The sequence below is a fragment of the Stenella coeruleoalba genome (assembly GCF_951394435.1).
Source record: "Stenella coeruleoalba genome assembly, chromosome: 15".
In the NCBI taxonomy this organism is placed as follows: domain Eukaryota; kingdom Metazoa; phylum Chordata; class Mammalia; order Artiodactyla; family Delphinidae; genus Stenella; species Stenella coeruleoalba.
The window spans coordinates 51,292,691-51,320,665 of record NC_137161.1 but is presented as its reverse complement, the minus strand read 5'-3'; the positions used below and the strand labels follow the sequence as shown (position 1 = coordinate 51,320,665).

The following is a 27,975-nucleotide window of genomic DNA, read 5'->3' as shown; positions in this document are numbered from 1 at the left end:
GATGATCTCCTTGGCCCAAGGGATGGGGGCACGATACCATCAAGAGATGATGGGTGAGGGCCGGGGGCTGGTCCAGCCGAGGCGGGGAGACAGGCCTGTGCTGCTCTAACCTGCCAGCCCCAGGCTGGACAGTGACACAGGCGCCAGGCCCGGGGCTGTCGCGAGCCCAAGGCGGCGCTTCTGCAGTAGTGGCTCTTCCGTGCATTTTAAGACACTAACAGTTGTTCTGCTCATTCATAAATACACAATTTTATTTGCTATTTTCAGGGGAAACTTAGGCATTAAACTGTAAGCTGATAAAATACGGATACCTAAAAAAGTACAAAAGTATAAATATCCCCTTACAATAAATTTTAGTGAATTAAGTCTTAATATCTTTAAATTAAAAAAAAAACCCACAAGCCTATCTATTACGTCAAGGTCACAAATCAAACAACGCTAAATGGCCAGCAGCGCCCCACTGGTACACCCCGAGGCCAAGGAGGGGCTGCCCAGCCCCCGCGCGCTCCACCGGGAGGACAGGTCACCAGGGCCAAGTGTGTCCTACAGAAAGATTGCTATAAACGGATGAAGCCAAACATTTAACAACATACAACAGACCTTACAAAAGGAGGAGGTAAGTCCTAGGTGCTGGAGAACTTGGTTCATCAGGTAATATTGGCAAAGGAGAAGAGGGCACAGGCAAGAAGCCTCTGGAAGCGTCTGGAACCAGCCAGCGGTCGGTAGGCACAGCTCCCCTGGAAGCTGGAGGTCAGGTGGCAGAGCCGCCTGCCCGGCCAGGCCCCCCAGATGGACAGGACCCACGACCAGCTGAGGAAGGTCTGTTCTCAAAGCATGCGGACAGCGGTTTTCAAAGGAATCCCGGTAGCTCCGTCACGTCAGGGGGCAGGGCCCGTGCAGCCTGTGTCCCCACCGCCCCAGAAACGTCAGAGAGAACTGCATAGTTACACGAGAGAGCCGGCGAGAGAGAGAGATGTTTGTGATGTGCTGTAAACATCCAATTTCCAATGTGACCTGGAGTTTCAGCTCCAGAAGCCGGGTGGACAGGCTTCCCGCCCCGACCTCCATCCCAGGCGAGACCAAGGCACTGATGGGCGCCAGCTCCCCCTGAGCCCCAAGGTGGGTCAGACGAGGCAAAACTTGTACCTCCCTTTACATGACTTAACAGATCAGCCCAAAAAGCAGCAGCACTTTTAGGCATTTCTAAGAAGTGAAAGCACTGGGTTGTCTATCCACAGTTGGAAAGAAAGGATGCAAAGGTCTCTCGCCTGGAAACTACAAATGGAGAAGCCTTGACTGTGCCAGGCCGGATCAGGCCAGTGGAGCCCAGCTCTGAAGGAGGACCGGGAAGTAGTGAACACGTGGAGGCTGGGAGAAACCACCAACCGGTCATGTCTGGGAGGCACAGCAGACCCCCTGCCCTGAGGAAGAGGGCCTGGTGCATGCCAGGGTGACCAGCAGGCACCCAGAGCCCAGGGCTGTGGTGCTGCGGCCACTTCCTACCAGGCAAGGCCCAGGCTCTGTTACAGACTGTTTATGTAGCACCAAGAACGCTGTCCTTTAAATGATCTTCGGTGATTAAAGGGTCAGTCAGGAGCGCCCTGCCTCAGGCCCGAGCGGCACTTGTGAAAACCAAGCGGAGGGCCCTACAGAGACGCCCGCCCAGGCAGCATGCCGCCTCTGAGTGGCGACGCCCGGCCTCGGACAGCTGGTCCTGTCTCTCACCACCCACCTCAGAGGCAAAAAAAGGATTCACACCCAGATCTCTAGAGAAATTGTCAAAAGCAGGTTTCTTCTCACGGCCAAGCTTCCTCGACATGGCAGATCATTGCATCTTGGGAAAAGGTAAAACGTCTCTTCAGTTGTCAACACTGTGTTCCTCACATCCTTGAACCCCGTTCTTGCAAAATCTGAAAATGCCAAATGCAGACAATGAGGACTCGGGCCCTGAATGGAAAGGCAGCCTGCAGCCGGGAGCTTCACGGCCCTGAGGCCAAGTGCCCTGCTTGGGGGTGGAGCCCACCGCAGGCCAGGGTCCGAGAACGGGGACCCCGTTGTGCAGGCCTAGCTTGCCCACCTCCAGGCCGCACACAAGGGGCAGGCCTCCCAGCTCTCCACCTCTCCACCCGAGCCTGACATCACCATGCCTGGGAAGTAGTGAACCTGTGGAGGCTGCGAGAAACCACCGAGCAACCACGCCTGGGAGGCAGCAGCAGACTTGTCCTCAACCCGGCGCCTCCCGGGCCTCCTGAGACATGCGGCAGGGCTCCGGGGGGATGACTCCTCATTGAGGCCCCAAGGACTTCTGGGCAGCATCTCTCTCAATGGCCTCCTGAGGATGGGAGGCTCCCTGCTCCCAAGGGTGCCAAAGCCCACCTGGCGGTTTAACTGCCCACCGACTCCTGATTTTCTCTCCAGCCCAGCTTGATCCCGGGCAGAAGACACATGTGTGCAACCAGGGCCCCTGGGCCGCCAGCCCAACCTGACCCTCTTCTTTCTTCCATGCCCCATTATAAACCACGTCCCTTCCACCCTGCAGCCACACACCCAGAAACCTGGGCCCCTGGGATTGCCGTCACCCCCACATCCATACGTGCCAACTTGCTCCCCACACTGCCTGGCTGGGGTCACATCTTCTGTAAATGGACCACCCTCCTTGAGGGTGCCAGCCGCCTCCTTGCTACAGCCAGACAGGACTCTCTGGGACACACACCTGACCCCACTGGGGGACCCTGCCAGCCCTCGGCCGCCATGCTTGAGCCTCTCCCTCCCACTCCTCCTCAGCACCTCGGAGCCAGAGCAGCGCCCCCACCCGGCCTTCCTCGCCACTGGAACCATCCATGCCTCCCATCTTCCCCCAAATCAAGCTGCGAGCTCCTCAAGGCCACAACCCCATGGGAGCCAGGGGAGACTTTGGAGCTGGCAAAGTGTGCTGTTTCGACACGTCAAGCGTGGCTACTGAGCATCAAGTAACCAGGACAGAAAGGCCACGCGTCCCGGCCAAGCCCAACCATGCCCAGGCCAGTGCTGTAAGATGACCCTCCTTGCGATCCCACTGGCAGCGAGAGTGGCCTCCCGGGGGCATTTTCCACTTGAATTTCAGAGCTAAGAGAGATACGGCCCAGAGGACACTGTGTGTTGCTGAGCCCTGGACCCGGTGCAACGCGGGGACATGCCTGGAAGGGGCCCGTCCTGCTCGTGCCAGGCCCAGCTCACACGGATGACCAGCCAGAGTGAGGCCCTGCGGGCACAGGCAGACTTCTCAGGCTCATGGCCAATGGCCACCGGCCCTGACTCCTGCTCACTGTCAGGGCGGCTGTCCAGAACCACACGGCCCATCTCTCACGTCCCCCGAGGGTTTGTTCAAATGACTTAAGAGAAGCCCAAGCTCTCCAGACTGTCCCCTGACGCCCCCCCATCCCTGTGGTTCCCCAGGCCTGTCCCTCTCTCTCTGACAGCTCCGAGGCCGTCCAGGAAGCACACCCTCTTGCCCGCTGCCCATTCCCCAGTAGGTGCACCTTCCACTGTGCTGGGGGAACAGCACCCCAGGCTGAAGGCCCCTCCTCAGGCCAGACAAGGACAAGCCCCTAAGCTCAGCAGCACTCGCCCGCTCACTGGGAAAGCCCAGGAGGCCCCTGTCGGAGGGACATGGTCTGAGGACGTGACTTGGGGTGAGGGTGGGTCCCCACTCAGCCCTAGAGGACCCTCTGGCCCCCTTGGTGCTAGTCCCAGCCCCAAGAAGGTCTGCCACCCTATCATCGTGGCTGTTTGCAGGGAAAGCTGGAGTTTGGGGGGCCATGAAGCCGAGAGCTGCTCACTCAGTGGGAGCCCAGCAGAGCAGACGGCGTCCGAGTTCACAGGCCTCAGTGGTGGAAAGGACAAGGCCCACGTAACTACCACGCGGCCTGGGAGCAAGGTGACAGCACAGGAGGGGCTGCCCTGCCAGAGCCAGAGCCCCAGTGACTATCTCCTAACAAGGACAGAAGACCCCTCCTGGGACCTGTGACGGTCACGGCCCGTCTGCCCTGGAAGGAGCTCTCACTTGGGCTGCCGCCCACAAGAAGGCCTGAGCTGGGCCACAGGGACTGAGCAGGCTGTACATGGCACATGGCACCCCCGCCCCCCACCCCAACCCAGCGGGCCCAGGGGCCAGGGCCACTCCAGGGCTGCCCTGCCATCAGCTCACCTCGCCCCTCCCACAGCCCAGACCCTGGCAGTCAGGGCCACTGAAGCGGCTCCTGCCAGCAGATGTGAAGTCTGTAACTGGGGGTAGGGGGTGGGCAGTGCTGCTGAAAGAAGCCCCTCCTCCTGGAGGTTGGCTCCTCTGTCCCTGCCCCCCCACCCCACCCCGTGTCCCTGGCTCCTACCACAGTTGACCATCAGGCCACGCCAAAGTCAAGCTGAGCCCCTAAGGTGCAGTCACTCCAAACCGAGACGGGCCACAAATGCAAACTACCGCCTGATTTCAAAGACTTAGAGAAGAGCGAAGTAAAATATGTCAGTGATTTTTTAGGTTGAAATGACAATATTATGCATGTAATGGGCTAACAGTATCAGCATCAATTTCACGCATCTTTTTACTTTCTTAACGTGGCTGCTAGAAAGTTTAAAACAACAGATGGAGCTCGTGTTGCACATGCCCTGGACGGCAGTGGTCCAGACCAGGGCCCAGCAAACCTTTCCTTAAAGGGCTAGGTAGTAAATACTTCAGGATTTCCAAGTCAAGAGGTAAAGCTGAGGATATTATGCACTCATATAATCACCAGAAAAATAACCACTAAAAATGCAGAAGCCATTCTTGGTCTGCGTTCCCAGACCAGACTCATAGTCAGATGTTGGCCTCTCAGCACGTGGCCGGCCACAGGCTCTTCCCAAGCTCCTCACCTGCAGGGCTTGGCGGGGAACCCCTGCATGACACCTGTGCCCTGCCCTCTCTGGGCCTCAATCTCCCCTGTGCAACGCAAGGGAGCAGACGAGGCGCTCCCTGCTGATGGGATCCTGGCTGAGTCACAAGTTTTCGACAACAAGAAGGGCCGGGAGGCAGCAGGGACTTGAGGAGCAGCGAGGGGCTGAGGGGGCGTCCACGGAGCCTCCCATGACAGGGCAAACAGAAGGAGGGTCCCCACAGACTCCTCTCCACCAGCACCCCTAGTCTGAGGCATGAGGGAGTAGGGCTGCCACAGGCTTTGGTGTCGGGATCAGGGCCCACTCTCTGTGGCACAAGCTCCGACTCCTTGGCCCTGAGCCTGTGGGTAGACTGGTGACGGTGGGGAGACTGGCGGGCTGGGGGCTGCGTGTCCCTAGGGGGCGCAGGCCCACGTCCTTGCTGCTGGCACCCATGGCAAGGAGGCCCTTCCCAAGCCTGACACACACAGCGCGGAGGTGCCTCAGCCAAGGTCCCAACCCCACCCACACGGGCATCCTCAAGGGGACAGACAGCCCCACCCCGAGACAGACTGGCTCCAGTGCAGATCTATGCGCTGGCATCTATCATGGAAGGTTCTCTGTCAACTACAGGCATGAGATAGACGCAGCGGAGGAGGGGCTGGGATCAAGGAGACTAAGGTAGGTGGTCAGTTTCAAGGGCGCAGGCTCACCATGACATTTACACTTAATCTGAGTCATTCCCTTCGTGACCCGTGTCCTCGTCGTCACTCTGGCTCGGCACCGGCAGGCGGCAGGGAGGAGAAGAAGAGAGGGACCGTCAGTGTAGGGCGAGGCGGGAGGCAGCAGAGGGAAGCCCACCCAGACAGGCCAGGTCTCCACGGGACAGCAGAGAGCACGGCGCTCAGGGATGGACCTAAAGTTGTGCTGTGCGGCGAACTACAGGCCAGCCTCGTCCAGATCACACTGTGGGGGGAAGCACGACGTCCCTGGGCCCCAGCACTCCCGAAGTTCCAGAGTTTTCCTTCCCTCTGTGTTGTGAAAAACTGAACCTTGCCCAAACAGAGGTCTGGCCTTTGCCCTCAGCTCCTGGGAGGTCACGACCTCCAGGACACACCAGTCTGACCATGTGATGGGGGGGGTCAGTTGGCTGGGGGACTGGAGACTGCAATCAGGCACATGGGTGATCAACTGTTGATCAATGGATCAATCATGCCTACGTGACTGAGCCCAGTAATATCTCTGCACACGGAGGCTGGCGGGGCGCCCCTGGTGGGCGGTGCTCTGTGCACGGTGCCACGCATCCTGACTGCACGAGGAGCACCTCTGCGACATGAGCTCCACGTCTGGCATACTTCCTGGCCTCTGCCCCACACACCCTCCCCTGGCAAGTTTAAAATCCCCCCTCTTTGTACTTCCTGTAATAAACTGTAACTTTGAGCAGAACAGCCAGCAGTGAGTTCTGAGTCCTCCCGGCAGATCATGGAGTAGGAGAGTGGTTTGGGAAGCCCCTGAAGCTGGGGCTGCTGGTGGCCGCTCTCAGTGGACTGGTCCCCTCGCTGAGTTGCCCGACCCCCACCCGCTCTCTCCTGCCACTTCCACCTCAAGACGTGTGTGTGTGTGTGTGTGTGTGTGTGTGTGTGTCTCGCCCGTGCTGTGGGCACCCAATGACCAGGTCCAGTGGACCCAGTGTCCTCAGAACATGAAGTACTGCTGTGCACAGGTGTCCCCAGATCGTGACCCCCAATCCGGCCTCAACACTTTTCCATGGCTTACAGAGGCCCTGGCTGTGCTCCACCTCCTGGGGAGCTCCTGCCACGGCCCCAGTTTAGAAGCCACTGTTGCTGCCACACGCCAGAGCCAGGTATTTCTGGAGAGAGAAATAGGGCCGCACTTTCAATGGCAAAGGGATTTGGGGTCATGAGTGGAGTTCTGTCAGCACAAACGCATCCCTTCTGCAGCTGAAAAGCCACCCGAGGGACATGAGCTCAGGCAGTTGCCCTGGAGAACTTGGCTATGAGAATTTTTCAAGTTCAGAAATAAAAGTTTCTAAAAATAAGACAACTTGCAAAAGAGCCCTGCAAATGCTCAGAGGTATGGCTCCTCGTGAGGCTGGGGCCTCCGGGAAGTGGGGTTGCCTCCTACCCTGACTCAACAGGAAGCACGTCCCCAGGCATGGCACCAGAACCCCTTTGCTCCCGGCCCATTGCGGGGACCTGCACCAACCCCCACGACAGCCTGTCCTGGGCAGCGGCGGAACAGCCCGGACCCTGCACTTGCAGCTGCAGGCACCCTTGCAGGCCAGGGGTTGGGGGTGGGGTGGGGGGGCAGGATGTGAGGACTCTGGAGGCCCCAGGGCCTGGACAACTGCCCAGTCGTGCTGGGGTGAAAGAGCTGCCTCGAGCACCAGTGGAGGATGGCCACCGCGGGAGGACCAGCGGGCGAGGTGAATCTGCCATCCATTTCCAAGCCCATGCCTCCAAGGAAGACCCTGAAAGGCTCATAGGGGCAGTTCTAGGCAGGTAGCAGCCAGGGTGGCACCAGCCAAGAGTGTGAGGAAGGCCTGGAGCCCCCAGTTTAATGTCATCAGTTAAAACCTCGCTGGCCTTGTCCACACTCACTCAAAACACCCTCTGACAGCATGCCAGAGCCTTCCCCCAGGGCCGCCTGTGGGCCCAGGACACACAGGCTGGCTGCCACAGAGCCCCTGGATCCCCTCAGAGCCGGCTATGGGGCTGTCCAGGCACCACCTGGCTTGAAGGTCCAGAAGTCCTGCCCAGGCTGATGCTGGACTCTGCAAGGACAGACACATCTGGAGTCACCAACCTCAGGAACAAGCCCAGAGGAGATGCCACTAGAACCTGTCACCTGCAGGCAAGGGTAGCAGCTGCTCCCTGCCACGAGGCTGCCCTTGCGCTCCTTGGGAGACAGAAGGGCCAGACGTCCAGCAGGGAGCCGGTACAGTTCAACAGGAACTGGCCTGTGCCAGGCCAAGGCAACACTCCGTGGAGTCTCAAAATCACACAACCTGCCGGATCTGCTCCGTTTACAAACCAGCACGACTCCCAAGCCTGGGATGGGTGTATCCGAGGCAGGTGCCACCAGGAGGCTCTGCCCTCCAGCCTCGACGTCCCCAGTACCCAGGAAAACAGCCCACAGTGGCATCACTCAGAAGCATAGCCCCCACCGGCAGAACTGGAAGACAGCAACACTTCCAGGAGCAGGCTAGCGGGTTAGAAGAGGTGAGGGCGGAAGGCCTGGGCTGTGGGAGCCGCAGCATGTTCAACAACCCCGCGCTCCACCACTCGCGTCCCGTGGACGTCCGTGTCCTCTCTTCCAGGACTCTGCTTCTGATATGCCAGGCGAGAATTATGTGATGATGGACAAGCAGCATGAGGCGAGCAGGCCGCCAGGAAGCCTGCATGGCCAGGAGCGCCGCGACGACAGTAAGAAACAACACAGCAAAGGAGAGAAACCCAGCCCTGCAGAGGGCACTCGGGCCGCAGCCTCACCCACCTTGGCCTTCTCACTGGGCTCACTGGTTGTGCCATACGGGGAGTTGTGCAGCTCCTTGGAGACCACGCAGAGGAACTCGGCCTGGTCTTCACTCCCGTAGTTGTAGGAAGAGCCAATGCTGACCAGCTGGGAGGAGAGAAGGCCAGTGGGATGTGGGCAGAGAGCCTCACACACCTGGCTCAAGACCAGCCCCCCACCAGGAGGGAAACAGCCTGCAAAGACCCCCGGCAAAGACGGCCGATGCTCAGGGAAGCTAAGGGACAGGATTCAACCAAGAGACTTTTAACGAACTTACTGAAAATAAAGTCCCTGAACACCAACACTCAAGCTCAGATGCACCCGTACACACACACCACGTGCAGGACAGGCCTCCTGTGCCAGCACGTCCAAGCTCCTCTCAGGTTCCTGGCTGGGTCCAGGGGACGCTGAGTGACCCGGGGAGGGGAATGCAACGCTGGAGTGGGCATCAAGCGGGCCGGGCCCGAGAGCAGGCAGCAGGGCGGTGGCACTCTGCTCTGCCCATAAGTTGTGCCCTCCGCACGAGCTCTGAACACACGAGTGTGAGCACACGCCCACACACATGTGAGGGCGAGTCCCTCCCCAGGGAAGCCAGGACCAAGCCTTCCTCTCACTGGGGCTACTGACTGCGAAGGGGCATAGGAGGGACGCAGCAGTTCCGACAGGCTCAGGGAGAAATGCCGGGGCTGTGGCTTCCCACGCCTCAGCCGCAATCTCAGTCTGGGTGTGTCCATGCCCATGGCCCTGCATCCCTGGGCCTCCAGGTCACCACACAGGAGCTGAGGTCCGACCTGCCTGCTCCAGCTTAGCCCAGAGCCACCAGGGACTCTGTGTTTAATCAAAAGAAATGCACTAAAATTGTAGTGAGCTATCAGTGGCACAATTATCGAGGCAGTGCCTGGAAGGCCCTCCATCTTTGCCTTCTCTACTGATGGAACTGCCCACGGAGGAGAGGCCAGGGGCAGGAGCACCACGTGCAGTGACAAGGACACGGTGAGCACCGCCGAGTGAGGGAAGTGTGCAGAGCGGTGCGGGCCGCTCTGGGAAAGGAGAGGAAAGCCCCAGGGCCAGCGTGCCCACCCTGTCTCTCTGGTGGAGAGAAGTGGATGGTTTTTAGAGGTTATGGAGGGAACTGATCAGATCCCCTGAGAAACTCATCCCTCCCACCCTTCCCCCAAGGCTAGGTAGGGTGCCCACCTGACAGTCTCTGCCAGAGATAACACTCTGGATGCTGGGGAATGGGGTCCAGGGAGTTTGTGTTTTGTGTACACATACAGGTATTTGTTTTCCCAAACATGGGACTGATTTTGCAGCAATGCTGTTTTGTAATTTCTTTGTAAACCTTAGGCTTTTCAGTGGGGGTTAGATGGCTAACAAAGCGAGAGTGAAATAAAGAGTTGAGGACGGGGAGGAAAAAATAAATAAAAAGGTCTGTTCTAGGAACAGACTGGAAGGCTGTTCTAGGTTCATAAATGCCTCTCAGAGACAGACCTGCCACCTGCGGACCTCAGGGGTGCCCGGCCCTGGGTGCAGATGGAGCAGCGCATATGCAGCCACTCATAATCAGGTCTGCCCAGGGACCACATCCTCACGAGGCGTGCAAGCCTCTCAGAACCTGGCTCTGGCCTTGTCACTGACCACTGGCCAACTCTGGGTTAAGCCCCACCACCTCGTGGGGTCCCAGGCTCCGGCCCCTCTTCCCCTGCAGTCTGGCTCCTGTTTCTAGGAAGCAGACAAGTGAACAAACGTGACCCTGGTTCTGGGGTTTCTCTGGCATGAACGGGGGGAGCACGTTCCCAAGGGAGGAACTGGGCAAAGCGGGTGAGACTTGGGGAGAGAGGAGCTACTCTTTGCTGGGGGCTTGGGATCCGCCCAGAGGAGCTCAGGACAAAGCCCCTGAGCTGGTCTCAGGGAGGATATGCCCATGCAGGAGGCACGGGAACCCCTCTCCCTTCCGCAGGAGCCACAGCGAGGGTGACCTAGTTCACGGATCCTGAACCAGTGACCGCAGTTCCTGTCTCCCCAGCCCTTTTCCAGGCTGCACACCAAGGGACAAAACGAGGGGTGGTGGGAGACTTCCTTTTCTTTGTGAGCCTGGTGTGACTGTGCTGGGGTCAGGGAGTGAGGAATGCAAATGTAACCACGGGACCCCACCGGGACACCCTCCACACCCCCGCCCCAGGGCAAGGGCAGGGCATCAGAGCAGCCCTGCTGGCTACGTCTCCAGGTGAAGAGTGGGACACAAGTGCCGACTGTGTCTTTCATGACATTTCAAGAGGACGCCAAGCATTCTACAGCCTGATTCATTATTTCAAAAGACCCATAAGAAAGGGTAGCCTTAATTAGGAGGGATGCCAGGGAACCCCATGATTTCCCACCGTGGACAGAAAGCTGGCACCAGAGGAGGCTCTCAGGAGCCGGAGGGGGTGGGCTGGGGTCACAGACCTGGTCTCCGCCCTTCAGGACCAGCGCCCAGGGCTTGGGCCGGGCAGGGTCATAAGCCCAAACCTCAGAGTCTCTGCCTAAGACACACAAACAGCGACAATGAGCTTGTGGGCAAGGTACCGCCCACTCAAGAGGACATCCTTGCCGTGTTCTCAGGCCCACAGGTAACGGGCTACAGTTCCCCAGGACGAGAGGCAGCATGCCCACAGAAACACCAGAGCGCTGTGAACAGAGGGCGGTGGGTGGGTGGAAGAGACTTGGCTCTCACCCCTTCTCACAGGCATCCTAGCAAAAGCAGAGCTGAGGAAAATGAGGGGCATGGCCGAGCCAGAGTCAGCAGCACTTCCCAATCAAGGGCTGGGGGACTGCAGAGCAGCCCCAAGGGGAAGGGCATCTATGCCAGCAGCAGCACAAAGGAGCCGGAGCCCCATCTGCTCGGCCAGCACAGAAGGGCCAGGGCGGACAAGGGAGGGGATGGGTGCCGGGGTCATGCCAGGAGGCACTCAGGATATACATACACACACACACACACACACACACACACACACACACGGAGATGTTAGAAAAAAGCACACAGAACAGTGCTCCCACAAAAGAATGGGCTAGACTAAGAAAAATAACTGCAGAGAGAAGACTTGGGAGGTGGGACCCTAAGAACAACTCTTGCCGCTCCCCCCATCACCCGTGACCAATCTAGTCAGGACTGGTACGGCTGCTGCTTGTGAGAGGTGCTGGAGACATGATGGGGACCCATGCTTCCATGAACTGCAGGCCGCCCAACACCTCATTACTGGTCCCGGGGGCCAGCTGACCTGAGGACCCGAGCAGGGCCTTTATAATTAAAAGATCCACTGTGCTGCAGGCTCAGGGGGTACTCTACCTGCTCAAACTTCCAGCCGTCGGACATGGTGGAGACCATCTGCGTGAGCTCCTCCTCCTGACACTGGAGCACACGGTACACGTGCTTCACTGGCACCTGTGAGAAGGGCCACAGGTGAGGGCAACGCCCGTGCCCCGCCCCCTCGCAGCCCCGCCCCACGTGCCAATTGGGGATGGCGACGGGGGCCCAGGCGACAGGGGCCCAGGGGAGGCCTACGGTTCCCTTCCACCTCTTGGGCCCAGGTCGTGATGCCTAAAGAAACCCCAAAGGCATCCACTGAAGAAGCAAAACAAACATGCTGGAACAGCTGCCATCTTCTGCTTTCCCATCCACCTCCAAAAATATTTCCATTTCTGAATTCCAAAATAAAATGAGTCATGTTCCTGAAATCCCAAGAGCACCTGTGGCTAGATGTGAATACACGATGACAGCCATTCCTGTGCCTTGGGGGAACCACACAAACTAAGGGGGTGCCTTGAGAGCTAAGCAGGACCAGCCTCAGCCCTGCTCACAGAAAAAAGCTCTCAGACACGCACAGCAGCTCAGACAGGAGCCCGTGGATCTTCCGATCCACTCACCCACCCGACCTTCGCTGAGCTATGCTCCAAGCTCGGCTTCTGGCAACACCGCGGGGAGCACTGGCCAAAGGCCTGTCCTAATACAGCTGCCGCTCCAGCCGATACACAATGTGTCAGTGATAGGGTCACAGCTCGAAGTACACGGGTCACCACACAGCCCAAGTGCTTTCATTTGTGAAACAGTGGAGGACACTGAGCACTGCTCAGCCTGAGCCTGCTAATCCCCTTGCCAGCCTGTGAGGGGGCCTCTCCCACATCCACCATGCAGGGGGGACACAGGCACAGAGGGCTGGTGCCAGCCCAGGTCACAGGGTTCGTAACCAGAGGGGCTGGGCGGAGGGAAAAGAGGCCTCAAACTGGCCAGAGATGACTGGGGAGCTCGTGGCCACATCTCCTGCCCCCTCCCCAGGCCCCTCCCGCTGTCCCGATGGCCCTGTGGCTCCTGCAACAGGGAGAGGGCGGGAGCTGTGTGGTGGGTGGTCCCAGCCTCCCATGCCGTCACCCCAATGTGCCCTCCCCTGGCCCCTGACCAGCCACTTGGAGCGGCCAGGCTGTCAGCAAGCCTCTTCACAAAGGCCAAGAGCTCCAGCTCTGGGCCTGCCGGGTGCCCAGCGGGAAAGCCTGGGGTGGGTGGGGGGCAGTGAAAGGGTTTTAAGTGGATGGAGACTCTTCATGTAGTCTGGCATGAAGCTCTGAGAGAAAGCGCACTTCACAGCAGCCTCCTGGCAGAGGGAACCCGCCAGGCAGGGCCTGGCGCTCTACTAGCAAGTGCAGAGCTGGCACTGCAACAAAGACTAATGCCTAGACCCTCTGGTACCTCCCTTCGTGGGAGGTGCTAGACACAGCCCATCTCAAACAACACTGGCCTAATGGGCAGCAGAGTGGCCGTGCTGGGCCTGGCACTGCTGACCGTGGCCAAGTGCAAATGGGTCCCACATGGGGCTCTGCACCATTGGGGACACAGTCCAGCACAAAGAGTACCTACTGAGCCCTTCCTTCCTGGTAAAAGCCAAACTCTCATCGTGCCTACACACACCTACAGGACCCCCACCTCATCCGCCTGTGCCCAGCTTGCCGCCAACTCCCCTGTGCTGTCCCTCCAGCCACACTGGCCCTCTGAATGGGTTGAGTACTCAGCTACCACAGGCCCTTTGCACTCGCTGTGCCCGGTCTGCAATGCCCTCCCTGAGACGGCCACACACTCAAGCCCCACAGAGGCCTCCTGCTCTCCCTCTGCCCCCTCCTCACCCTCACTGGACCGTCCTCCTAGGCAGCTGCTCATCGTTCCCCACTGGAGTGGGGCCCCCGAAGCATGTGCCCTGTGTGCCGGCCAGGGCGCCAGCTGCCAGCACCACGGGAGGTGTCCAGAGGGCGGGCCACAGGCACCAGGACAACTCCAGAGGAAGCCAGTCAGCAAGGAGGGAGGGAAGCGAGCCGCGCCTTTATGCCAGGCCTCGGAAGGTTCCTGCACCTTAGTCACCGGTCTCACCTGTGATGTTCTGCTGTCTCGTTCTCTAATTTTGTCCTTTACAAGTTTTATTAGTGAGGTGATATTGTAAAATTCTGCTTCCTCCAACACCCCTAGAATAAAGAAAAACAACTATAATTCCCACCAGATCAAAGAATAAACGTTGTGCCTCTGCCCCTCAGTGGACCGGTGGCCTGTTCTCAGCCCAGCCCACTGGAAGCCCCCGGCCCCCGTCCTGCCATCCTACAGACTCTGCAGACACCGCTGGCTCTCAGGGCCCCCAGGGTGCACACGGAGAAAGGGCACGTTTGTGGACGCACGTCTGGCCCGCGTCCTTCCAGGTGACCTGCTGGGTGCTGAGTTCACGCCAGGCCCCCGGGACGTTTCTCGGACAGACCCCCTCCAGAGCCTGCGGCCGTCTGTCCTGGGCTAGCGGCCACCTCACATGGGTCCGTGTGTCACTCAGTCAGAAGACAGCTGGTTGAGAGGCTGCTCAGCTGTGGAACTCCTGCCAACTTAGGAACCCTTTCCTGCCGTTTGCAAAGTCCCCAATTTAGGGGCTCTGAACGGCCAGGTAACTCTGAAGAGCGGATCGGAGGGGCCCTGCCTTGGGGGCTCCTCATGGGTATTCCAGAAGGTCAGGTGCATGCCTCCTGCCACCATGCCTGGTCGTCCCAACCAGTCTGCACTCTGCACAGCGGGTCCCGGCGCTAGCGGCACCGGGGGCTCGGAGCCGTGGACTCTGTCTGACCCTCAAGCTGCAGCCTAATGAGGTCTCAGGGACTCAGCAGAGCGGGTGGTGGGGCAGCCAACGCCCAGGCAGACGTGTCTCTCTTCAAGGCCCCAAAGGGAGGTGCATCTCAGGATGATGCGGGGCGACGTCCTATCAACCCTTCCCTTTGGATCCAGGGGTGGGGACTGTGGGGCTGTGAATAAGCCCTGGAAGCCTCAGGATAAGCACTTTGGCCTGAAGGGCCAGCCTTCTACCATCCAGACGCTCCAGGCGCCCCTCGTGCTCTGAGGGGCAGATGGGAAACGGCACCCGTGGGGGCCTTTCTCCCGAAAAAAAGCACTGCATCTGAGGCTGACGGAAGACAGGTGAGTGAGGCCAGGCAGCAGGGGCTTGATCTGTGGCAAGTACCACATTTGCTTTCTAAGCAAATCATGCTGGGAACAGTTTGCCTAAAACTGTACAGCTGCACACACAGAATACACGTGTGTGCGTGAAAAAGACACTGCAAAAGAAGATGCAGACACGCAGTCGGAGGAGCAAGAGGGCCCGGAGACAAGGAGGGAGCAGGCTCAGCTCAACAAGCAAAGGGGAGAGAGCCCTGGGCTCTCAGCACCGACCAGACCCTGAGCTGGGAGCCATAGCACGGCAGGCATCTGGAAACGCAGGAAGAACTCAGAGGGGGTTCTGCCAGGGCTGCCCCACAAGGAGAGCAGACCCAGGGTAACCGACACCGGGGACCCTCGGGAGGTGGCGGGCCCCAAGCTGTGTGAATCAAGGCAACCAGAGAGCAGTGGGCCCCAGGGAGGAGCCCCACCCTCAGGGCACCACCAACCGGACACCTGAAGGAGGGAGTGGGTTGCAGTCCCAACCAGCCCCCACCCAGCTCTGGATTGTCTCAGCTTCCTGGAGGAAGAAAAGGGGAAGAAGCAGCACCGAGCAGCCCTGTTCCCTCTGAGATAAGCATCTGTGAGGGATGGAGCTGGAGAGCAAGGGAGGGCCCCCCTGATCCCGGTCCTGCCTGCAACTCACCTTCCTCGGCAAGGTCTTTGTTAATGACCAGCTTTCCGTGTCTCAGGTAGTTCAGCACAGGCCCAAAATAGGTGGGGTCTCTGTCGATTAAATAGGCACCTGTTTCATCCTACAAAGAACAACACACCAAGGTGAATCCCAGACAAGAAAGCACAGTTCCCACAGCTGGCCCGCAGCCCAGCCACAGCTAAAGGGGGTTTTGGAGGCTTGTGGGCTGTACGTGTCTAACACACAACTGGAAGGATCAGCATTTATGGCGCTTTAGGGAACCCCTAAGCAGTGTCGCCTGCTTCCAGCCACCTGCAGCCGTTGACCCTGATCTGTCACCACTGCAGGTGAAGCCAAGTTTAAGCTCTGCTGCGTCAAGGTGACCTCCCTATTTACTCTGAGGCAAGGAGATTGTGTACAAGGCCTCTTTCCTCATAGCTCCAAAAATTCCTGAGAGCGAGTTCATCCTTTTCTCATTTCAGCAACCGTCTCACAAGAGTAACCTGACACACTTTCCCCCATGGGATGCTCTCAAAAGCGGGACTGATGCCAACAGGTCAGCATCTGAAAGACACCGTGACCCAGGCCGCCGCTGCTCATTTTGGGGCTCCTCGCTGGGCAGGACTGGGTAGTCAGAGGCTCATGGAACACAGCTTCATTTTCTGTTGCCAAGTGACCCTAGAGCTCCCCTGAGACTGCTGACCACCGAGGAGGCCTCCCCCACAGCAGCGCCCCCCCAGGGTCCATCTACAGAAGGCACTCCCTCCACACCTGGGCAGGCCCTGCTTCGCCCCCAGGGCCAGGGCCTTTCTGAGAGTTAGGGACCCTCACTGCCCACGGCACACGGCATCAGGCATCTTGGCAGGGAGGTGGCGAGGCGGAACCCCCTGAACCTCTTGGACATAGTGAGCCCACGGGCCCCAGAGCTCACTCCCACTGGGAGGAATCTCAACTGTGAAGCGGAGTGCTGTGTTAGGGCCCCCTTCTCACTCATAAGCATCAAATCTGGAATTTTGTGTAATAAACCTGGTGGTTTCAAGGGTTTCCTCCTGAGTCCACAAAGCTGTAAAAACCTGCTCTCCTCAGATCAAATCCGGATGTGGGGCCAGCAGGACCCAGAGCCTCGCTGATGGGTGGGCAGGCCCCGCTCAGCCCAGAGCACCTCTGCCCCTTCCTCTCTCCTACAGGCCCTGGGTGCTCAACCCAACCTCCTGCCTCGATAGGCCACTGCCTGGTCCCCCCATGGGCTTCCTGTCCCCCAGGGCAGCATCCAACCACACACAGACCCCCAACTTCGTCTAAGGAAGCACTGGTCAGATATTGTCCCAAGGGATCCTGCCTCCCGGCCTGGCTCCTCAGCCCTTTCTCCAGACTCCCTAGACCCCTCCTCTTTTCCAAGCAAGGCCAGAAGACCCCTGGGACAGGCTTCAGGAAGAATGATGCTTCAGCAGCCTCCCTACTGGTGAAAAACAGCCGCCATTTCCTACAAAGGGGCCGAGGTCTGGAAAGAAAAGGATGGAGCTGCCACAACATGGAATCCAGGGGCTCTTCCCTGCACCTTGTGGATGAAAAGAGCCCAAGTGTGACAAGTGCAGATTGCCAAGCTCAGGAATTATTCATCGGCTCACTGCTACCTCCACAGACAGCTGGCAGAAGGTCGAGAAGGAAAGGTCAGACAAGGACTGGGCTCTTCTCCGCCCTCAGGACACCCCAGGGAGCCTCCCTTGTCACACGGGGCTGAGGCCCCACGACGGGGCTCAAGGCCATGCCACCGACACACTGGGTATCTCGCTCAGCACTGGGAGTGGGCGGGAGAGGAAAAGGAAGTGACCCAGGCCTCCAAAGCCTGGAGGGATGGGGGATGGGACAGAGAAGGAGGGAAAGGAGGTGAGCCCACAAAACTGTGGTGGTGGCACGCCCAGGGCCAGGTGAGAGGGCCACCGCCCAGATGCAAAGGGACCCCAGACCAAGCACTGGAGAGCATTGGAGAGCATTGGAGAGCCAGCGATGGGGCTGGGCCTCCAGACATCAGGCTGACCCGTAGAAGGGCAGGGGTGGGAGGCTGCTGAACAGGGGTGGCTTTTTCACTAAAAGGCCACGTGGCCAATGCTCCGAAGGAACTCCTACCCAGGCCCAGCCCTCAGCTCGGCGCACACCAGGCCAGGCTCGTGGCCCCATCTTAGGGTGCCTGAGGTGAGGCCCTCTAACCCCGGGAGGGGGAGGACTCCCCAGGAGGGACTGGGGATCCAGCACCCAGGCTGGCAAATGCAGAGGTAGCAGCAAGGGGCAGGGGGACAGCACGCCCCCAGCAGCCTCCCCAACATGCTCCCACCCATACCCTGTGCTCAAAGGCAAGTGGCCTCCGTGCTCAACTACCCAGCCATCCAAGGGGAGGGGCAGGCTTGTCGCTGCGTGGGGACCCTTGCCTTCATAAAAGGAGCAGCCTCACGGATACGTCCAGAACAAGGCCAAAGAGTCCAAGGTGTTTGCTGCTAACTGGACTGGAGCCCAGGCCCAAGGGTGGAAGAGCAAAGAGGACCCCACCTGCGTCTCAGGGTCTGGAACCCAGGCTTTGTATCCACCAACAGACGTTCCTGGTGGCCCACCCGGAGAACAAGAGAGGCACTGGTCCCTGGAGGTGCTGGGAGCACAGCTGGGAGAGAGATGGCACCACGGCGAGTGGGGGCACAGAGCCACAGCTGGAGGGAGCACGGAGGTCAAACCCCTGGGGTCCAGGCTCACGCTCAGCTACTCAAGGCGCATTGCTCCTCTCTCCAGGCCTCAGCTTCCCCATCTGTCAAATGAGATACTCAGCCAAGAGGCCGGGGGCCCTTCTGGCTCTAACGGTCTGTGTCTAGTCCAACGTCTCTTCAAGGTGACAGAGCTGGGCTCGTGACCTGTCCTGGGGGCTGGGACAAATTCCAAGGCAGAGGAAGCCACATGTTCTGGCCACAGAGATGGGGAAGCACTGAGCCAGGAGACTGAAGCACACACCTGGCCGGGCCCTCGGAGGCCTGCGCCTTCCACGCCTCCTCCCCGGCAGTGCCTCCAGTGACACCCTCCCCACCCCCCACCCCCCGCCGCACAGTCCGTGGCTTATCTTAAAAACCCGTGTGAAAACGTAGAGGAGGCCATCCTGGGCACTCAATCCACACATAGGTTTAGAAAGCTGGGGCCGAGCACCCCAGAAAGAGAGGCCTGGGTGCTGGGCATCCAGACCTGCACCAGAGCACTGGCTGCCCACAGCTGGGCACCGCCCCCCCATCTCATGCCAGCTCCCTGGGTGTCCCAGGACCCGCTGCCTGAGCCAGCCTCCAGGGCACTGGGGAAGCTGGAATGGGCTTCAGTTGGGACCCTTGTCACCCCATGCTTCTCCCACGTGGTGTCACCAGCTGAGGGCAGGAAGCTCAGTCCAACAGCTGCCACGCTGGCCCCAGCAGTGTGGCCTTAGCACTCCCTCCCGGGAGGGAAGACCCACCCACCTAGACCTGGAAATGCAGGCCCATGGGGTGACCCTAAGATACTGAAGGTCAAGTGGCCATCCCCTAGCAGTGACAAGCCCACCCCTCCAGCCCTGCCACTGCTAAGCAGACTTCAGGAGGCTTCATGGCAGCTTCCTCCATGAACCCCACAGGGCTCTCTGGCCCAGTTTCTTCCCGTGGATTTGTTTTGCTCTGATGGGCTTCATTACGACACAAGGACGAGGACTTCCCTGGTGGTCCAGTGGTTAAGAATCCACCTGCCAATGAAGGGGACACAGGTTCAATCCCTGGTCCGGGAAGATCCCACATGCTGCGGGGCAACTAAGCCCGTGCGCCACAACTACTGAGCCTGCATTCTGGAGCCCGTGAGCCCCAACTACTGAAGCCCACACCTCTAGGGCCCATGCTCTGCAACAAGAGAAGCCATTGCAATGAGAAGCCCGCACACCACAATGAAGAGTAGCCCCCGCTCGCTGCAACTAGAGAAAGCCCACACACAGTAACGAAGACCCAGCACAGCCAAAATTAAAAAAAAGAAAGAAAGAAAGAAAGAAAAAGAAACAAACAAGGCTAAGACTCTAGGGTTAGGAGAGACTGGGCAGCAGCATGTTAGGGCGGCGCTCTCATCCTACAAGGAGTGCCGGGGGCCCCCAAATTCCACTGGGCTTTATCTTGGACAACAGCCCAGAGGACCGCAGACTGACTCTCGTTTAGAGGCACCCAGGCAGGAGCTCTGGAGGAACACCGTCTTCCAGCACCTAAGCCCGAGCAGCACTGGAGAGTGTACACGTGCCGGCAAGGGCTGCCTGCACACTCGACTGTGACCAGGCTGCGACTGACACGGGCACCAGGGCCCTCGGCATCTCATGTTGCTTGTGTTTGTAAGTGGCCCTGGGGCCTCCATCCTAAGGCAGAAATAAAGAAAACTACAGAACACAGAAAAAGAGAAAATACCAAAACATCCCAAATTCATAAGTCTCAGACTCACTTATGCAAAAGCTAAGAGAGAATGGTCTCTGTGACACCCACACCAGCAGCGGAAGGGGACGCCCGAGGCTCGGCCACTGGCAGCTGTGATAACAGCACCCCCATCCATCACCTGCTCACGGGAGAAGAACCTTGTGATGTGCACTTGGCATGGTCACACTTACAAAAGGCAGCAAGACACGAGGATCTCTCTCCCCCCCTCCCTCTGTCCTCTCCTCAATTTATATAACAAGCGTGTGCTACATTTATATAGTGGCAAGGCTTGAGGTTTTTGGGTTTTTTTGTAAAAGAGCCAGAATTAAGATTGCTTGCTTGACAAATCATTTTCCTCTATTGACTATCCCCACTTCTCACTGAATCTGCATTTGACCTACTTGTGCTGGTTTTTAAAATATATATCTACCTTAAAGGCATAAAAGAGAGAAATGCTGGACTTAGCTCTTGAATATTTAATGGAGGTCATGCCCGTCAGGTTACACACTGTTTGCTGGGGGCTCACTGACGCCCAAGTTGGCCGAATCCCACTCCAAGGGGGCCCAGCCTCCGAGGCCGAGCTGTTGGGCTCCAGGGAACTGTGAATCCTGCATCCCTGAGCCTGTGCTGCAGAGGGAACGCCCTGGCCACGGCCAGGAGCACCTTGCCCGCAGTCACTTCTCTGAGAGGAGGCAGCAGGCAAGACAGGCCACGTCACACGCTCTCTGAGGAGACCCCTGACCTGCAGTCCCAACATGGACAGAGGCAGAGAAGACGATCCTAATTAGAAACCCACACAGCCCCAACCCGTCCACTCCCTTCCGAGCAGCCCAGCAGCCTCAGCCCTCGGTGCTGGTTAGGAGGCAATGCTCTGACAGGGCCGCTGAGGTTCTCCTGTTCGCCTGTGCCTGGCCCTCACGTTCAAGACAGATTCGAGTGCACTGCGCGGCGAAACATCATAGGTCCAGGGCGGGCCCCCCACCCCCTTGATAGAACCGTGCACATGGCCTTGAAAACGGCCACAAGGAACAAGGGTCGAGGAAGTCAGGCTCTCAGGCAAGGCTGGAGACGGAAATGCATTCTGTGGCCACGTCTCACTCCAGCTCCGTGCATTCTCTGGAGAGGCCTGCACCTGGCTCCTTTCTATCACATTCCCAACTTCCACAAACACACGAGGAAATGGAACACGAGAAACACACGGCCACTGGAGACTAGAAATGCAAAGGGTTGAGTGTCCCAAGCTAAACGCAAGATGTATTCTGTCAAATTTCCCCATTTGAAATCTGAACGCAAAAGCATAGAATTTTCTGTACACAAACATTTGCAATCAACATAATTAGAATTAATTTTCACTCTGAAATTATCCATTTCAGTGATTCTGTTTCACTTTAAAACCTTCACCTCTGCTCTCTTTTCTCTTTTGTTTTCTACAGTTTGTCAAATCCTTGACCTAGAAGAGGCCTTAGACATCACCAATTACAAATGAGGAAACAGAGGCCCAGAGACCTGTCCAAGCAGCGGATGTGCAGAACTGTGCTGACGTGTGTGGGAGTGCTGGCTGCTTCTGACTTAGCTTTCCCCATATAAGACCCTACGACGCCCTGTGTACACCTGGAGATCGGAAACCCTCCGGCACACACAGGGAATAAAGGAAAAGCAAGAGCTCTGGGCCATTCCCACCCTCAGATCTCAACCAGCACCCAGCTCTCAGGGTCCTGACCCCCGGGTGCCTCCCAGTCTTAGAATGTGGCTTAGAAACAGAATTTAGGGTGACATAGAGGACTCAAACGAGGCTCACTAAGAAACAAATGCAAGAGGACGTGTGAAAGGACCCCAGCACATGAGGCTCCTGGTTATTCTCGTAGAACAAACGTGCTTCAAATTCACCTAAGGTTGGGTTGGGGGGGGGGGTCCCACCAAGCTCCACGAACAAGCGGAGATGGCTCACAGGGACCGTTCAGCTCAGCTGGACCAGGGCCCACTTGGAGCAGATGCCACATCAACTGTGCAGGCAGAAACAGGCATCGGGCCACCCCAGGGTGTGGGGCAGTCGTGAGCAGGATGTCATGGGTGGACCTGCCAGCCGGAGAGCCACCCGTCCAGGTCTCAGTGCTATGAACATCTCTGTCACAAGGCAAGGGGGCAGCCATCTGTCCGAACTTCTCAGGTACTTCCCTCCCTACAGACACTCCAGTTACAGAACACCTGCACATAAATCCCCTACAGATGCCACACTACTTAGCTTGGTTGAGAGAGAGAGAGAGAGAGAGAGAGAGAGCGAGAGAGAGAAACTAGGAAGTCAACTTGACGTGGAAACAGGCGGAAACCACGACCGCCTGGGAGAGAAGCACCAGTAGGAAGAGCCCAGGGTCCCTGGCCGCAAACCTCCCCACAGTGGTTCTGCCAGCCTGGAGGCGAGGCCCCCTCCAGGCCCAGAGTCTCCAGTCCCCTGGACGCCAGTCACTCAGCTCAGGCAGGCAGGACATTCTGCAGCCAGGATGCCCCGCCAGGGGTTCACACCACGCCCGCTGCTCCCAGGGGTGCCCAAGCCCTCCCCAGCAGCTGCCCCACAGCCACCGCCCTGCTGGCTCCAAGGCAGCCTCTGTTCTCTTCCTATGCTCGGCCCTGCCGGCAGACCGGTGCAGAGTTCCCCCTTCCTTCTCGCTGGGGCTGAAGAGCAGGCCCACGGCTCCTCTGCACCCTCGCCCACCTCCCCTCCTCACCGAGGAACTGCCTGGCGCCCAGCACTGCCTGCCTCTCCGTTACCTGTTTCGAAAGACCTACCTTGGCCTATGTAGTGGCAGTGATGGGCTGGCCCAGCTCATCACCTCCAGAACCAGCCCCAACAGAGCCTGACTTGTAACACCAGGCCAGGATCCTGGAAGTCCAACTACTGAGGAAACTAAAACCCACAGAACATAATACGGATGATGAGGAAAGATGAACGGTACACACCCCTGCTCAGACGCCTCCCTGATGCCAAGAGCCCATCCCAGACACACATGGAGGATGGTACTGAACTCTGGAGCTGTGTTCTCTAGGCTCGAGGGCATCAGGTTTCTCGTACGATAACTCGATGGCTGCCCAGGAAGCTGTGCCCCTCCCCACTGGCACAGGCTCCAGTGCCCAGAGTTGGGAACCGGCCCTCCAGGGCCTGTCCTAAGAAGTGTCCATCTGGGAAGCAGGGGGCACTGAAGGGCCCAGCTTCCACACCCCACCCTTTGAGGTCGGCCCAGCAACCAGAGCTACCTGCCAGCAGCATGAGGTTTGCCGCAAGTGAGGGAGCGTGTAATAAGTGACAAATAGGAACAAAAACAAATTCTGAGGGGGACAAAAAAGCATTCTTGGTACATTCTTTCTAAAAACAAAGTACAAAAGTAAAATAAAGACTATTAAGAGCCATCTCTAATTCCTGCAACAACCCAGCATGAGGCACTGTGTGGGGGAGGGCTCAGATTCCTCAGCTTCCTTAATTCTCACAACTCCTCCTCTGTGACTCTGCTCAGAGAGGTACATTAACTAACCCCAAATCGCAGGGCAGGTTAAGTTGTGGGTGGAGTCAAAGTCAGGCCTGAGTCCAAAGTCTAACTCGGCCACCATGAAAAATGCCCCGTACCCCCAACACCCACATCCCACCAACTCCAGACCGGAATGTGCTGGGTGCTCGGCAGTCTGGGGAGAGCACCAGTGCTCGAGGTGGCCTGCTGGCACCCTGGCCACACAGACCCCTCCCTGGGTGCCACACAGAGTCAGCTTCTCTAAAGGACTTTAAAGATTCCTGGCCCAATGAAAGCTGTCCTTGAGCACCCCTGGAAAGCAGCCATGTGCACCCACTCCAGGGGAACGCAGCCACAGATAAGCCATAAGGAACTGGCATCTCTGGGTTCCCATAAAACTCTATTTGCAAAACCAGGCAGGTGGACCGCAGCTTTCTGACTGCTGCTCGAAACCAAGACCAGTCACTGTCCTGCTGGCCAAGAGCAAGTGAAGGCTGCCCGTGCGGTCGGGGGAAAGAGGAACTGCTCTTCAGTTGACGACCACTTCCTCCCAGCTACCCTCAGACGGCTGACAGGGGGACAGCTGATGGCTGTGTCCGATGCCCCGAACAGCTCTCCTCACTAAAGGCAAGCCCTTCCTCAGGGCCTCCCTGCTCAGGTCCAAGGGGTCCTGTGGAGAGGTGACCATGGCATCCACGGCGAGTGAACCCCCACTGCACTGGGCCACCACCTGCCCAGGGCCTGAGCCAGGCGTGGGGTCAGGGCTGAGAATATGCTCGGAGCCAATCCTCAAGTAAAGCGTGAGACGAAATGCACAGTGGCTCGGGACCCCCACTCCTGGCCTCAGACTGGAGACCCAGCCCTCTCACTGGAGTTCACGATGCTCTCAGCCTTTTCACCTCTGACTTAGTCACACGGAACATAATCTGCCGTTTCACTCTAAGTAATCCCCACTTCTCCTGCCAAGCGGCTTAAAAGATAGTCCTTCCACCCACACCCCCATTACTTAGCCCTGTCTGTAAAACTCCTTTCACTATCTTTCTAATCCTGAAACTCTAGCCAACACCAAGTACGCTGGGGGTAGGCACAGGCAAAGAACTGCAGAGGACATGGCATGTCATCAGAAACACCTCGACGGCCCCACCCCTCAAAGACCCATCTGATGCCACCACATCTGCAACCCCAAAGCCAGGACAATGGCCCTGTTGAAGGGCAAAAGCTCATGTGAAACACACAGTTTTCTCCAGGTCTGGCTCAGCTGCAGAGACTGAACCCCCACCCCCATCCCAAATCCTACTTAATCTGAGTGGTTTCCAACCACCAAGTAGTATTTCCTGTTTCCCTTTTATTCCTAAAGCATCTCCACACTGAAACAGGGACTGATTCAGCTCTGAACAAACTCTAACCTGTTTTCAACAATGCCACTGGGCCAGGTACCATGGAATACAGAGAGATATAACCCAAATGAATCACATGTCGAGTATTTACAAAGCACTTCTGGGAAGGAGTGTTACACCTGGCCTGCCCCTGATGGAACAGGGGAGAGAAAAATGACCCAGGATAGCAGGTGAACAGATGCCGAAATGAATAACACAGACACAGCCCTACTGGGGAAGCACCAGAAGGAAGTGAGAATTCACACTTGGGCTATCTATAGAGAGAACTTCATGGCAGCAAGGGCTCCGAGTCAGAACTGGAGACAAGAGGGTAAGGGTTTAGCGGCTTGGGGCACCATGGGCACTGGGTCCCAGTTACAGCCCAGCTCCCCACCATCCCTAACAACCAGTCTGTCGGCTATTTAACAAAGCACTCCTCCAGAAAAATGTCCTGACACCACCCCTCCCACAGAGCTTCATGACTGAGCCCCCCGCCAGACCTTGTGCGTTTAACAGCAAGCTCCAGGTACTCTCCCAGTGAACTCCAAACCCATCAGGCCTCCTGAAAGATTCCAGATCTTCCACTTCTTGGAACTCCTCCCCCTGATCTCCCCACCCAACCCCGACCCAAGCACTACTCTGCAAGCCCAGGTGCTCAATAAACAGGAGACAAATGCCCAGCAGGAAATCTTCCACCAGGTGCGTCCAGCCCTGTGAATATCTGCAAGGTATCCTTTCATCAATCTCAACTATGAGGTCAGGGCTTGGAGATTTTTACATGTGAATCAACATCCTGTTTCTCTTCCATCACATAATTGCTGGCATCCCACTCTTCCAAACACCCCTTTCCCTCCACCCTCATCCTCAGATTCCTCACTCAAGGTTTAACTACCTAGGAGTGAATCTCTGGGACATTCTTTCACCAGAACCAAAGGGGGAAAAAACTGAGAAGAATGAGTACTTTATACATTTTCTCATTTGAGGTAAAACACTCTACGACCATGACTAACGGGAATTAGCATTACTCTTTCTAGCAAATTCACATCTGTGGCTAAAACTAACCCATATTTACTATCAACTATTTTATGAGACAGAAACTGTATCTGCTGCATTACCTTTATGTTCTAAATTTCAATTTTACAATTGGGAAATCAAATGTGGTTAAGTGGATGATGGTGAAAAAAAGCAACTTCAACATAGACATACTCTGATAAATTACCCTCCCCAAAGGACTACTATACAGTAAAGCATAATTTTTTTAAGTAGTCTTGAAACAGTAAAGACTTAACTGGGCAAACTATAGTTAATCAGCTCTGAATAATTGTCTCAGTGCTGAACAGGCAGCCATTGCTTCAAAATAGCCCAATGGACAAGAGCAATGTAAAATCGTACTCAATATACAAAAGAGAAACCCTCAAGTAGAAATGCAAGTGAATGACCACTAAGGCTCACTGTTTAAACAGAAAAACAAAACAGTAAAACATACACCCACGCTATAAAAGGAAAATCATAGCTAACAAAAGCTTATTTCTATCCTGGAGATGACTGTCATTTTCTGGGAGGTCAACTCTCTAAGAGTGGAGAGCTTGGTCAAATGAGCAATGGAAACAGCTGGGGGGGTGGGGTGGGGGGGTACCAGAGCACTGGCATCTCAAACCCTGATTTCTACCCATGACTGGTGGTTTTGTGGTAACTCGAGTTCTTGTTTCCCAATCATAAGGTCATGCCACACAGAGGATGGTCTGTGTCAGGCTTCTGGATCTTGAAGAGGGATCTGAATCTTTCGGGAAGCCTATGCCTGGCAAATGCTGGGCTGGCAAGGCACAAAGCCAAGTGCAATTATGTAGGCTCGAGTGAAAGACACAGGAAAGTTAGAATAAGGTTTGTGAATTGCCGAGGATAAATACAGGTAACAACTATTCTTCCAACAGAGGCTTTTCTGAGTTTCAATGCTGTTCAGCTCCAGAGATATTCTTCAGCCACACAAGTCTTGTAAAGGTAACAATCAAAATAGTTTCTAGTACCAGCTGCACAACAGTATGAGCATTTAATCTGATGAAAGGCAATCAGCAAACCAAGCTAGAGATTCCTATCCTTTTGAGAGGGCAATAGGAAAACTAGGTTAATTAGAAAGCAGATTGAAAAAGATTTCCTATTTTGCCCTTCCTTAACACCCCTAAGCCACCCCTTAACATGAGCAACATTCCGTTTGAAAAATCACTCTATGGACGGCAATTTCTGAGAGTGCTGAGTGGGTGCGTGTTGCGGCTGAAAACGATGGAGCACCAACTCTCTAAATGCAAGTCACTGGGAAAGGCAGGCCACCCGTGTCAACCCCCCACACCAACGTTAAGTCAAACGTCTGGAATGTGAGAAGATGAGAAGAACACCAGGGTTCTCGGATTCCAGAGCCACTAAGTACACTGGGACAGAGAAGAGGTGTTCTCACACCAGGGACAAAACAATCTGGGGAAGAAAAGAAAGTAGATCCACAGCAGAGTCTGGGGTCTGCAAAACCTCCTCCACCGAAGAGCAGAGAGGGCGAGACAGAGACACTCCGAGGTGGACTGGCTGGGGATCTTCGAGGGTGGTGGGCGCCAGGGCGCCATCCTCTCCTTCCCCGGCCCAGGACAGGGAGTCGGGGGGCTCGGGTCGAGCTGGTGACGAGGGGAGCGCGGGGCTCGGAGCCGAGGCGGGTCTCCTCAACGTGGGGCAGGGGGCGTGCGGCGGGCCGCCGACCAGGGCGGCCCGAACCCTCCTGGCTGGCCCGCGCGGCCCTCACCTTGTCCGAGTCCAGGTCGGGGTCGGCCTGGCACAAACGGTACAGGAAGGATTTCGGATCCCGGCACAGCGTCTGCCGAGTGGTGAGGAAGTAGGTGCCGCCGACGTTGAGCCGGACCCACTTGGACACGCTGCCGGGGCGCTGGGCTAAGGCGCCGAGCCCCGCGCTACAGCGGCGGCACAGGCTGGCCCCCAGCCCCGCCCCGAGGCCGCCCGGGGCCGGCGGCAGCAGCTCGCAATGATTCTCCGCCATCATCCCAGCAAGCCCCGCCACAGCTCCTCTCTACCGGAAGCGTCCGGCCTTTAATACAGTCCTCCGAGCTCCGTCCCGCCCACAGGT

At 57.3% G+C, this 27,975-nt stretch overlaps 1 protein-coding gene across 2 annotated transcripts; it reads right to left on the bottom strand.

The window, feature by feature from the left end:
* On the bottom strand, nt 1–27,898 carry KCTD5 (potassium channel tetramerization domain containing 5). Of its 2 annotated transcripts, XM_079946196.1 has the most exons (7): nt 27,637–27,898; nt 15,552–15,660; nt 13,811–13,902; nt 11,744–11,839; nt 8,401–8,526; nt 5,598–5,656; nt 1–1,910 (listed from the first exon to the last, which is right to left on the bottom strand). In XM_079946196.1, the coding sequence occupies exons 1-6, from the start codon at nt 27,889–27,891 to the stop codon at nt 5,612–5,614; spliced, it is 723 nt and encodes a 240-aa protein (XP_079802322.1). In that variant the 5' UTR covers nt 27,892–27,898; the 3' UTR covers nt 1–1,910; nt 5,598–5,611. The 2 variants fall into 2 exon arrangements, with proteins under 2 accessions (XP_079802322.1, XP_079802323.1); XM_079946197.1 differs by lacking the exon at nt 5,598–5,656.
* Between the last annotated feature and the right edge of the window lie 77 nt (nt 27,899–27,975).

What these genes read in the sequence shown, in the direction of transcription:
- KCTD5 (XM_079946196.1), bottom strand. Translation starts at nt 27,891, where the DNA reads ATGATGGCGGAGAATCATTGCGAGCTGCTGCCGCCGGCCCCGGGCGGC. An exon ending in CAAAGACCTTGCCGAGGAAG is followed by an intron (nt 13,903 to 15,551) that starts GTGAGTTGCAGG and finishes TCTTTATTCTAG; the next exon opens with GGGTGTTGGAGGAAGCAGAA. An exon ending in AGCCCAGTGAGAAGGCCAAG is followed by an intron (nt 5,657 to 8,400) that starts GTGGGTGAGGCT and finishes GTGCCGAGCCAG; the next exon opens with AGTGACGACGAGGACACGGG.